Genomic DNA, 12047 nt, shown 5'->3' on the forward strand with positions numbered 1-12047 from the left:
GAAAACAATGTAAATCTCAATTCAGCACTTTTAACATTCAATTAGGCCTGTAGTGAGTGGGATGTACTCTGGACATCGTATCCTGGACAACAGTTCACAGACAGCATCCCAAATTGCCATTAAGATGCTTGTATTTGGTTATGTTCTACTGAGGCTGTAACCAAACGCGTACAAGTTACCTCCGCGGAGAGCACCCTGTGTTCAGCTCAGTGCTAAAAGGCAGGAGTGTACCAAACCAGCATTTCTGCTCTGCCTCTTCAGGTCAGAAAACATCTTTCCTTCTCTCCCTCTAGTCTTAAAGGATTTTTGTTTCTTCCTCTCCCTCTTATATCCATTTTTTCCCTCCTGGAAAGATATGCTTGCAATGGCAGTTTAGTACTAGCCATCAGATTACACAGCTTAAGACAGGAAATATGTAAATCACAGGGTTAATTTTGAAATCACAAAAATATAAAGTGTTCTCAGCCCCAAAACTAAAAACTATGAGTTGGGTTTTCTTTGAAATTTCACACACACACACAGAGAAACAAACAAACAAAAAAAGCCTAACAGGAGTCTCTCCAGGAAAAGTAAAAGGAGTAAAAACAATCTTTAGGAAAACAAAACTTTCCCAGTAGAGTTGCCTGCAGTCACTCACATGGCTGGACATGCCCCTGATGCCATAGTTCACTTATATTCTCCTGTATGTTTGATAATTTGATTGACTCAACAAAGTAGTTGTAGCTACGTATGCCAAATTTGTACACATAAATAATAAATAGTTGAGATGTTTTCAGACTGGCCTTTCTAATGCCCATTTATTTCTTATTCAGCAGTACACCCAAATTGCTTAAACTGTCAACTACAAAAGCATATTTTTCTTGTGTGTCCTGTGTGCAATATCACAGCTGAATAAGGTTTGTTACTTGTAGCATGATTTTTGGAGGTAGTGGTGTAGTTCTGTAAGAAAACTGTACTTGGCACAGTGTGGCAATTGCATTACCACTAAACCTTCTAGTCTAATTACAGAAAACTATGCAGTTACTGCACGTATCTGAAGCAATGACTCTTGAATTTTTAGGGATTCATACACTTTCTGTTTTGCAGCTGGACAAAGACTTGGAAGAGGTCACAATGCAGCTTCAGGACACTCCTGAGAAAACAACATACATTAAGCAGAACCACTATCAGGATCTTAATGACATTCTTAGTATACGGAACTTTACAGACAGCAAAGGTAAGAGTTAGTAAAATCCATCAGTAGCTTCACCTACCAAGTTTTTGAATAGCAATCTCATTGGATTGGTTGCAGAGCACCTGGATGTTGGTAAGACAGAGCTTTAAATATTTTGATTGCATTACGGAAAACACACAGATTCACATAATAAGCTATATGGTACCCATTGAGTAGTTGTTTCTCTGTACATATGTCTTCTATTGTATGCCCTGGGCATATAACACACATGGTAAAGCGGGAAACTTTTAAAAGTGTACTTGTGTTCAGAAGTCAAGTTTTCTGTGCTGCATGGAGGGAGAAAAGTCACAGCATGTTTCAGATCTTTTGAGAGTTAATCGAGCCAGCCTGCAGCAGTAGGAAGCCCAGTTTAATATGTGCTTGTCTGAGTAGGACATTCACATTCTGCTTTTGGACACTGCTATCAAGCACGTAGAGGAGAAGCATGTAAATATTTCAGTACTGATTTGGACTCTAAATGTAGAATTGAAAGCACTCATGTATGAAAATTCTTCCCTAGGAACTGATAAAAAAAGGATTTCATGACAACTGTAATATTCCTAAGTTGTTTCTACTGTGCCTTTTGCATCGCTCCCTGAAGAAATACATGCCAAAGAATTGCTTCCATTAACGCTATTTCACTTTTGGGAAGCAATAAGGTCTGGTGCATAGTGCAATGAAGTGGAAGCCAGGACACCCAGCTGCCATTTCTGACTCTAGAATAGATCTACTTTGTGAATTTTGGCAAATTACTTTATGCAGCTGAATATTACTGTAGTACGTGAAAAACTAGTGGTCTTGTGTTGGAAAGTTGTAGACACACATGGCATGTTTGTTGCAATGCTAGGCTCAGGCTTCCTGTTGATGTGGCAGTGTAAGCTTGGTTAAGTAGAACAGAAGCTACTCTTGCAAATATAGTTGTTGAAGAATAATTTTAGAACAACAGCAACAGTTCATATATGCTTTTGAAGTATACTGAAAATCTAGTTGGGTAAGGTTACTTTTCCATGCACCTTTTGTCTTAGCCTGGGTACACACTTGGTTGTGTAACTTGTGGAAAAAAAAAAAAAAAAAAAAAAAAGGAAGGGCTCCATAGAGTTCCCAGTGTCCTTTTTAAAATTAAAAAACAGAAGGGAAGAAAGGAGGAAAAGGAAAACGTAAATAGCTGCTGGAGGCGTGTGATTATTGGGCTGAGATCAGCAGCAAGAGCTAACATCAGTGAGTGGGACGAGGCAGTCTTACCAAGTGTTTGAAAGGAACACATAGAATGTTCCACTCATGTCAGATGCTGCAGGAAAAATTATACATCATGAATAATATTTCAAGCAGAAAAGATACATTGCATTGTGCCAAATGCCCATCTGAGTCTGGGTATGAAAAACAAAAATGATTCTCAAGAGATACGCTGGGTATAAATTTAGGATGGGATGCTTCCCACAGCAGGTTGCACTCCATTAGCACTAGGATGCTGACAAAGAAATCATGGAGAAAATATAACCTTTCTGCACTTACTCGTGGCTATACCTACAAAAGACATTGACGCCTAACTGCTGCTTTACACATCAGCATCCAAGATCATCTGTGTTCCTGTTTCCCCCAGTACAGCTCTGTGTTCCCAAGTTTCCCCCAGTACAGTTCCCTAATGTGTACATTTCTGCTGCAGGGTACATATTTTAAATCACCTGTGTGTACAGACCTTTAATGTACAGAGTATCTTGGAACTACGTACTATTGCGATTTACAGGGTAAATATTCTTCTGAAGTTGCTGGACATGGTTTTCTGAATGGACCTACCACAAAACAGAGGAGAAGGAAAAGAAGGATGGCCATCTTTATACTGAATAGGTTAGAGCATCCATTCACCTGGGAATGAGAAAGACCTGGATTCCAATTTGCAGCAGGTCTTTGAAGCTTGGTCCCACATCTGGTGGCAAATGCCCCAGGCATGACTATTATGGAGTATCCTGATCCTGACCTGAGTGACATCAGATATTTGTGTTTTCAGGCTCTGAACCACCATGTTCAACAACACTTGCTAGCCTTGTTCTGTCCCTCCATTTTCATTTCTTTTTCTCTTGTTTTCTCTCTTTCTCTGTTTCCTTCTCCCTTAGCTACATGTCTGAATCTCCTCTGTATTTCTCTCACTGCATCCATTCCCAGTAGTCAACCTGTGTGCTTAATTTGAATTTGCCATTCCAATCAAAATAACAAGGCTTTGGAGAATTCATGCTGCTGAGTCACTGCTGCTTCTGTGCAGATGCAAACAGACATCACTTAAATGGTACTTAAAAAAATTCTGGCCCTTACGGCTACAGGAAAGCTAACTCCGCCTGACATAACTATGCTTTCTGTAGTTATGTATTTCATCTAACTTCCAGTAAATGAAAGTATAGAACCTTAAAATTATGCGTCCCTGATGGTACTTGAGCGAAGCATTGGAATTGTAAATAATTTGTTAGCATGACCTAGAAGTGACCATGTCTTTCACCTCCACCTTGCAACTGAGGAACCCAGTCTGATGTTGGTTTTAAGGTGATGACAAGGTTTGTGCCTACCTTGGACCCTGTAAAAACTGTGAGCTGAGAGAGAGGGTGTAGGACAGTGAAGAGAGGTGCTAAAAATAGCAGCTCACTTGGAGCTAAAAATCATAGCAGATCATTTGCCACGTTTGCATCATGGACGTGGCTGAACCTTATGGCAATCTTCTTTATAAAATACCGTGCTGTTCCGAAGCAGTTCACATAGAGGATGCCATGTAGTGTATCCCCATTGCTACTGCTTGCACAAATTCAGGGCACTGCACTTCAGAGAACAGGTAATAAGAGAGGACTTATGCAACGCATCTTGAACAAGTCGTAATCAAACTTTAATGCCATAGTACACGTCAGTATGTTTCTGATCTGTAAAATTTTTCCAGAGTTAAAATTCTTAACTTGTATAGCGAAGTGCCAAAGGAGGTTATTTGATTCTTCCCTTGCTTCCGCACCACCCTAATTTAGGGTGGGTTCAGGATACAAAAGTTAAATTACTTTAGCCAAAAAGATAGACCTAGCTGTGCATTCCTATAACTGCCCGACCTCAGGCAAAATTTTGTAGCTGCGGGATTCCTGGTTGGTTATTAACAGCAACAGCTCCTGGTGGAGCCCAAGAGCTCTTTGCTGGCACGGGGACTCCTTCTGTACGTCTCATTTAAAGAGAGATATTATCCAAGACATTCATCTCTTGTTCACAAACGCATAATGTCCCTGAGACATCTATAGCAATTGGCTATGTAAGAAAAGCAATTAGGAAAATGTGGTTTGTAGTTTATGGTTTGATTGCCTTTTTTTTTATTTATTTTTTTTTTAAATGCACTGCTAGACAGCTTTATGTGGTCAAGCAGTTCTGAAGGTGCTCCATGAACCGTGGCTCTGGGACCTCAAATGGCTTCCCCAGTTGAATTTAAAAGGGCATCCCCTTAACTTCATTTGATGCATGCCTCAGGCGATTTTCGAGTCCCTGTGTCTGCTAGCGACTGCAGCTCTGTGCACAGCACAACGTCAGCTTCTCCCCCGGGCATTTGTGGGATCTGGTCACCTTGCTGGAGCAGCAGAGCCGTGTTACCGCTTGGGTTTGAGGCAGGGATGGGCTGTGGGTGAGACCCACGCTTGGCTCAGGCGGTTCCTGTAACTGGCAGTGCCGTTCGGCAAGGAGAGCCAAGCTTAGAGACACGGCTGAGTTTTCCAGGCTGACATTTGGAAAAAGGAGGACAAATGCCTGTAACTGTGATGCTGTGTAAGGAGGAAGGTTGTGCTGCACGGCTCAAGGGAAGAAATACTCTGGCATGGGCACAAACCAGAGCTTCCGAAAAGAGCTCCCTGCGCCTGTGTAGTTGGTGTGCCAGAAACAGGAGAGACATCATGAAGGTAGAAGTTATTTCTACCATGCAAGTTCCTGTAGAGATAAAAGTTACTGAGGAGAAAAATATAGAGGGGAGAGACTTTGTGGTTTGGGAGGGCTGGCTAATTTTGCTACACCTAGAATCTTACAATCTTACTCTACTTGACATTTTATTACATGAAATTGTTTCTGCGTGAATGATTCATAGATTGCAAGAGTGTCACATAAAGCCAAGCTCAGAAGAAATCCTGCAGGAGAATTTGCATTTATTTCTGCCTTTGCCAGTACTTTTCAGAGGAGCAGTTTAGGAAAATTAATGAATGACAGCCATCCTATGGAAAGTGCGTAAGAAGCAAGAGAGAGCCTTGCAACAGTGCCTGCTTACGAACAAACCCTTTTTTGCAAGTTTTCTCTCTGCAGGTGCCCTAGCTTGCTCAGAAAGCCTTTTCTGTTTTGAGCCAGAAAACAGACTTTACTCATGGCTGTAAATGGTCTGGGAGCATTTATTTGCATGTCAGATATGCCTACATACTGTCAGCTGTCACCCCACTCCAGTGTTTCCTAGTGTTAGTTTTCCTCCATGTAAAAGCAGCTCGAAGAAAAACAGGTTTCGAAGGCACGTTGCTTGTAAATGCGAAGCAAAACAGAGTTCATCTGCGATAGAAGGGGGAGGGGGAATATTAGTTCTATGAAGCTTGTGTGAGTCAAGCATTAAGCTTGAGATTGAAACCTCAGATTCAAAGGAAAGACTTTCAGACACAGGTGTACGAGACTTGAAAAGAATGCTGTTTTGAAGAAAGGATAATGTTCATTATATCCTTTGTATATAGGGATACATAAAGATATGTATACTGGTTTCTGTGAAGCCCAGCAAATGGATTCCAGTCCTGAAACTGGAGCTTGTTTCTATTTGAACATGGAGATCAAATTGCCAGAGGTTCAGTGCCTGCCCTTCCTTGCACAGACAAAAATCTGTAGTAAAAGGAGTTTCTTCTGATTTAAAGCAGTATAAATCAGAGGAGAATCTTGCTAGCTTTTCTTTTAACGAATCTTCCTTTCAAAACGTAATGACAGAAGTCACATTTTAGACTGCCTGGTGCTGTGAGCTTAGTTCAGGATAACTTCTGATATACCCAGCAGCTGATGTGATCATTTTAGTTTTTCCTTTTGTTTTATTTTCTTTTCATCCCATTCGCATAAAAAAGCAGAAACTGGCTAGTCTTGTTTCACAGTCCAAACAACAGAAGTGTGAAAATTTACAGTATCTTTTTTAAATCTACCATTAGCTTTAAAGTGTCCAGAGTTCTTTAGTAAATCAGCAAGGCTATCTCTGCCAGCTCTTGTAAGTCGTTATTAAACCACACTTGCTTCATTGTGGAGCATAAATATGCTTTCTAGCAAAGAGAAAACAACAGCGGAATTGAAAAATGTGGAGTGAACAGCAGCTCTGCCATCAAATTGTAACCCATCGGAGTAATATGAGGAATATTGCCACTAAAGTGTAATGATGAAGATGTTCAGTAAAGCTGCAGTGTACAAACATCAACAAAACAAACTTCTAGTTAAAGAAATATAGTTTCTAAAATCTTGGAAGAAATTGCAGCACTGGCAGTCACCTGGTGTTTTCTGCCTGCAGCTGAGTAGGAGTCGTTAAAATGCACGACCCGTTTCAGCCAGCCCAGGTAATTTTGACAGCACCAGGCTGTGGAGGGATTAGACGTACGGCAGGTCTGAAGTGAGCGTCACCCCTGGCAGGGGGAGAGGCCAGCAGCTGGGAGCAGTGACCTCCTTGCCGAGCCTCTCCGCAGCCGGCATCGGAGGTGCTCTTGCAGCTCAGAGCTTTGTAATTGGAAGTCGTTTCTCTGCTCCAGGTAGGCAAAGGTCCTGAGCTAAAGACTTCTGGCTCTCACCGACAACTAGGCAGCAGGTTTTGTTTTCTAATGAACCCATCAGTGAGTGCCACGCAAGGCCCTTGAGATCTATTTGTCTTTTTTCCCCGATGGTTTTCTGAATAGAAAGTATTCAGACATCACTTATCCAGACTTCTGAGTTCCAGTTAGAGGTCTACAAAGGTGAAAATTGCTTATAAAGTGCTTCTGGCTAATGTAAATTCAATTTTGAAGGCAGTTATGTCATCTCAGTGCAACTTATTCAGTAGCATCTGCAGTGGCAGACAGTACCCTAAGAATGAAGGGCATTTTTCAAGTGGCATGCTTAATGGACAAAGGAAGAAGAGATGGAGAAGTACTAAAGGCACTGCTACACTTCCCAGGGGAAACTAGGAGCTCAAATGTTTACCGTTACCCTTAATTTATTTTCTTTCAGTTTTCACATACATAAAATCAGTCTCCTCTATCCTTAAGTTTTTTAAGTACATTGGTGACAGTTTTTTCTTTAAGCTCCAGTTCCTGGAAGCATATGACTAAGTGAGAATCTTGCTTTTCATTATTTAAATGAAAGGTAAATTAAAAAAAAAAAAAAAAAAAAGGTATTCTAGTTTCCATAGCTGCAGAATAAAAATCTAGCAACTCCTCTCCCCAAAAGCTTAACAAATAAGAATTACTAACTTTTTTTTTTGTATTTTGAAAAAAGCAAAAGGAAAAAAAATCTCAACATTGTGGCTGATTTATGTGGATTTTTTCTGTATTTTTTTAACCCGGTACATTAAAACTTGTATATGGTAACCTTGTATACAGAAATGTATGCAGTGTATTAAGGGAGAGTCATCTGCAAGAGTGGTAGAAAAGGGTCTATTAAGAGTAACACACAGTGATACATGGGCAGTTGGTGTTGAGGGGTGAGTAGGCAGAGAATATATGATTTCTTCTCTACTTTAAACTAAATCCCCCACCTTTTTGACAGGGACCACCTCCTTCTCTCTCTCTCTCTCACAGCACAACTGAAAGCACAAGAAACCCCTTTAGAGGTGTAGAACAGATTGATGTATGAAATCACGTACTTCTGAAGCCCAACAGTTGCACATTCTAGCCATTCGATGAAGAACTGTATCTTCAGTGGCTTTATAAAAGGTTAAATTGCTTATCTTGGCCAAAGAAGTTGGAACCCTAAAATAGTTAAATAATAGACCTTTTCTATCCCTAACTACAAGGATTACTCAAATTTTAACTTTGGTCTGTATCATAAAGTCAGCAGTTTTCATTGTCAGCTTAGATCAGCTCAGGATTGAGCATTGTTTTTAATCATGGAAGTAAAAAGTGTTCTTTTCTACAAGTCTGTTTATAGACTTCACAAGGTTTTTATGCAAATGTCAAGCTGAATATACATAGAAATGTGATATATGGAAAATAAAAACTGAACTCTTGTGACAGCAAATGCCACACCAGCAAACTCCAGGCTGCCCTGAGATGATAGACTTCATTGCTTATCTTAGCCATTGTCAGATTTGGCTCTCCCTTCACATCCCAGCCATCATTGAATCCGGTCATATCTTCTTTTTAAGCACTCTGTTTGCTACAGCTGAATTTCTTTTCTCTTTTTAACTGACATTTTCCTGCCCAACAGAAGCAGCTTCATGTGTTCTGGTTGCTTCCCTTCTCACCCAGACCCTTGTCTACAATGCAGCATAAGTAAAAACTCTTCTTTCCTGCTCTTCTGAGCTGTAGCGATCCCTACATCTGCACATTTTTGCAACCTCACCTATTCACTTCTTTCCAAGTCGCTTGTTAGATTTCTCACTGCAGAAAGTAAATGCTACAGAACAGTGCCAGGGCTGATTGCGCTGGGAGGGCAGTTATACACGTTAGAGTTGGCCTTCAAAACATTCCTGTTTCTACTTCCAGCTTCTTTCCTCACTCTTTCTTTCTGTTGCCTGTTTTGTCCCACCAGCGCTCATCAATAACATATATATTCCTAGCATGCTGAGACCTGAGCATTATTCGGGGATTCTGAGCCTTAGTAGAACAGAAAAGCAGCTTAAGCTTTCAATATGCACTGGATTTCTCATGCTATTTTCATTTTCTCTTCACTGTTTTCCTGCCTTCCCCCCTCATACCCATTTTTCCATTCAAATTCTCCAGTGTCCTTTTCCAGATTTTACCTTTGAGTCCTCTTCCATGCCATCTTAATGCCTGCAGCAACCACTGTTTCTCTCTGTGTGTGGCAAACAACTGCCAGTGATGGATTTGGAGCTGCTCTGTAATTATTTATGAAAACTGCGCGCTGTCCTCATTACTCAGATGTTTTCCATGTGACTTTATTTGGCTTAACACAGCAGGAGACTTTGGAAAAGCAGGCAGGAACAGAAAGGAGCCCCAGTGAAGACGACTTTCTCAAAATGGCTGTGTTCACCCGCATTTCTCAGGGGGATCGATGCCACAGGCCTCAGCACAGCCAGGGACTCCCAGGACTCCCCAGGGGATCAGCTGATGCTACCTGCGGGGAAAATTATGATCTTCCACGTTATCACTATGCAGAAAATAAAACTGCAGGAGAAAGCTTAATGAAATCATTATCTGTCCTTCCTGCAGCCAGCCTGTGGACCAGTGTAACTGATATGAATTGTTATTTCCCTGCTAAATGATAGCTGATAGTTAAATGATGGCACTTAGTTGCTTATGTGATGGCAAGAGTACCAAGGTTTTATACATCAATGAGATGACAGTTTTTCTAGGAAAAGACTTAAATAAGAGGGTTTTTTTTCTAATGAAAGGTAACAAATTTTGAGTGCAAGACAATATAACGGTGCAGTTACGTTAATCTTTTACATAGCCTAAGACGAGGTGAGAGAGCATGATAGGGCTACAGAAAGGTTGGCAACAAGGTCTGGTTTGTGGGTTTTTTTAAAGGTGGGAGGAAGCAAAAGAAGGACAAAAGAGGTTTTGTCCCTTTTCTGTTTCGTCATGGTAGCTACCATGAAGGTTAATGGTAGTTCCTATGAAGGAGCACGTCACCGAAGCATAAGAGTACCAAAGATTCACAGGGAAACCTGAGGCTATATCGGAATAGAGGCAGACAGAGTACTTTGTGGCATTATGAACATCTGGGAAGTTTTAAAAGGAAACTATTTAAAAATGGTCACTTGGTCATAGTAAAGTAAAATTGAATGTGTTGTCCATGCAGATGGTGAGAAAGCCATTTTGAAAAATCATCTTGATCAAAATCCACCAGCACAATGGGGATCATCAGACCCTTCCAGAACAAGCAAAGATCCTATAGAAGACATCAACTCTCCAGAACAGTGAGTATACGCCATTATATACTGGTGGAGAAGGAGGCACCCTTGCTCTCTTGGGTACGCATGTGCTTGGGCGTGCATGCTTTATGCTGCTTTAGCCATAATTTCCATCCTGGACACCAGCTGCCTTGCTGATAAAACATTAATTTAAATTATTACATTTCATCAAATCCCATATGTCTCTTCCATGCATTTCTATGGGAAGACCTTCACTGTAAACCCTTTCAGCCAGCCCTGGCTCCAGAGAGAGCCTGGACCATCAGCAAGAGAAGATGTGAACAGCACCTCCTGAATGGGCAGCAATGTTGTACTGTGATGCCTCCCTGCCACCACCTCACCATCCCCACCACGTTTAGAGGATATCTAATCTAATCCTTTGAGGGTGGTGGAACACTGGCACAGGTTGCCCAGAGAGGTGGTGGATGCCCCATCCCTGGAAACATTCAAGGCCAGATTGGACGGGGCTCTAAGCAACTTGATCTGGTTGGAGATGTCCCTGCTCCTTGCAGGGGGGTTGGACTAGATGACCTTTAATGTCCCTTCCAACCCAAACCATTCTATGATTCTATGATTCTGTATCAGGGGCACTAGATCCTAAGGTGCCCCAAAGGCAAACTAACATACTACTTTTGTCTTGTCAGAAACATAGAATAGTTCAAACCCCCAACCCAACATCCATAACTTGATGTCTAAGGTTTCTGTAGAGACTTAGAAGACAAGCTGTGCCCAGCCACCAGTGTATATTAAGGAGAGAAGAAGATGTACATATGTGCACATATGTGTTATGACTGTTGTCAACAGTCCAAATCCTTCCACACACCAGCCAGAGGGGTTCATGGTGTACATAGCTATTTTGTTCTTTTTTGATCTTAAGCTAGCTGAGAAATAAAAACAGTCTTTGGGCATTTCAACGTTACCATAGCAGCTGGACCTGAGTTTTGGCATAGGGAAGCCTGCACCAAGTATCTTCCCTTAAAAACAATGCTGTGGCTGCAAGGCGAGGGTGGCACAAAGCACTTGCTAGATTCATGGAGGGGAAAAAGTCTTATGGTATCAGCTTTTCTCTCCAGAAGCCTATGTAATAAACTCATACGCTGCCTTCTACCAGCTCAGCAGGGCCTGCCATGGGCATGTGCTCAGGGATGTGCCGTGCTCGTTTGCCCCTGGATGAGTCATTTCCCCAAGGCAGCCTGGTTACACAGGATCGGAGCTAAAAGCTGTCAGACTCCTCTTTTGTAGACAGGCAACTTAAAAGCTTAATTAAAACCAGAATAAATGAAAGAAATTACTAGACTGAGTCACATGCTGCTTCAGTGCCAGCAAATTTGATTTCAGATAGTAGTTACTGCCTTGTACTACCTGGTGAAGGAAAACACATGGATTTCTAACGTGTGCTTGCACTCAGAAAAAAACCCCAACCCAAACCTGCACAGGAGCCAACTGGCACACATACCTGTGCACCAAGAAAAGCATCCAGTAGCTGAAATATGTGGTTATTTCATAAAAGCAGGGCTCTCACTGAGAAAGCTCTCGTGACTTTATGGGGTCAGCAGGGTGCTTTAATGCATAGCTATTAGAGGTCTGTCCTTTTCCAGCACCATTTGTCAGAAATAATGTAGTGTGAATGCAGCCTCGTCCACATGTGGCCCTGTTACATTAAGAGAGATGCTAAGAAACACACAGACACTCAGATCATCCACTTGTCTCAATACAGATTTAATGCAGGGAAAAAAAAAAAAAAATTGGTGATGGCAGAACCTC

General features: G+C 41.5%; 2 protein-coding genes across 3 annotated transcripts in view; one reads left to right on the forward strand and one right to left on the reverse strand.

Moving 5' to 3' along the window:
- GABBR2 (gamma-aminobutyric acid type B receptor subunit 2) overlaps positions 1–12047 on the forward strand; it is a 488684-nt gene that overhangs the window by 469124 nt on the left and 7513 nt on the right. Inside the window, exons 17-18 of the mRNA XM_086740482.1 lie at positions 1087–1216; positions 10172–10289. Coding sequence (XP_086596608.1) covers positions 1087–1216; positions 10172–10289 — 248 coding nt within the window. The remainder of the gene's footprint in view (positions 1–1086; positions 1217–10171; positions 10290–12047) is intronic.
- ABITRAM (actin binding transcription modulator) overlaps positions 1–12047 on the reverse strand; it is a 301888-nt gene that overhangs the window by 91772 nt on the left and 198069 nt on the right. The window lies entirely within an intron of this gene.

The sequence above is a fragment of the Chlamydotis macqueenii genome, chromosome 2 (genome assembly GCF_036417535.1).
Source record: "Chlamydotis macqueenii isolate bChlMac1 chromosome 2, bChlMac1.mat, whole genome shotgun sequence".
Classification (NCBI taxonomy): Eukaryota; Metazoa; Chordata; class Aves; order Otidiformes; family Otididae; genus Chlamydotis; species Chlamydotis macqueenii.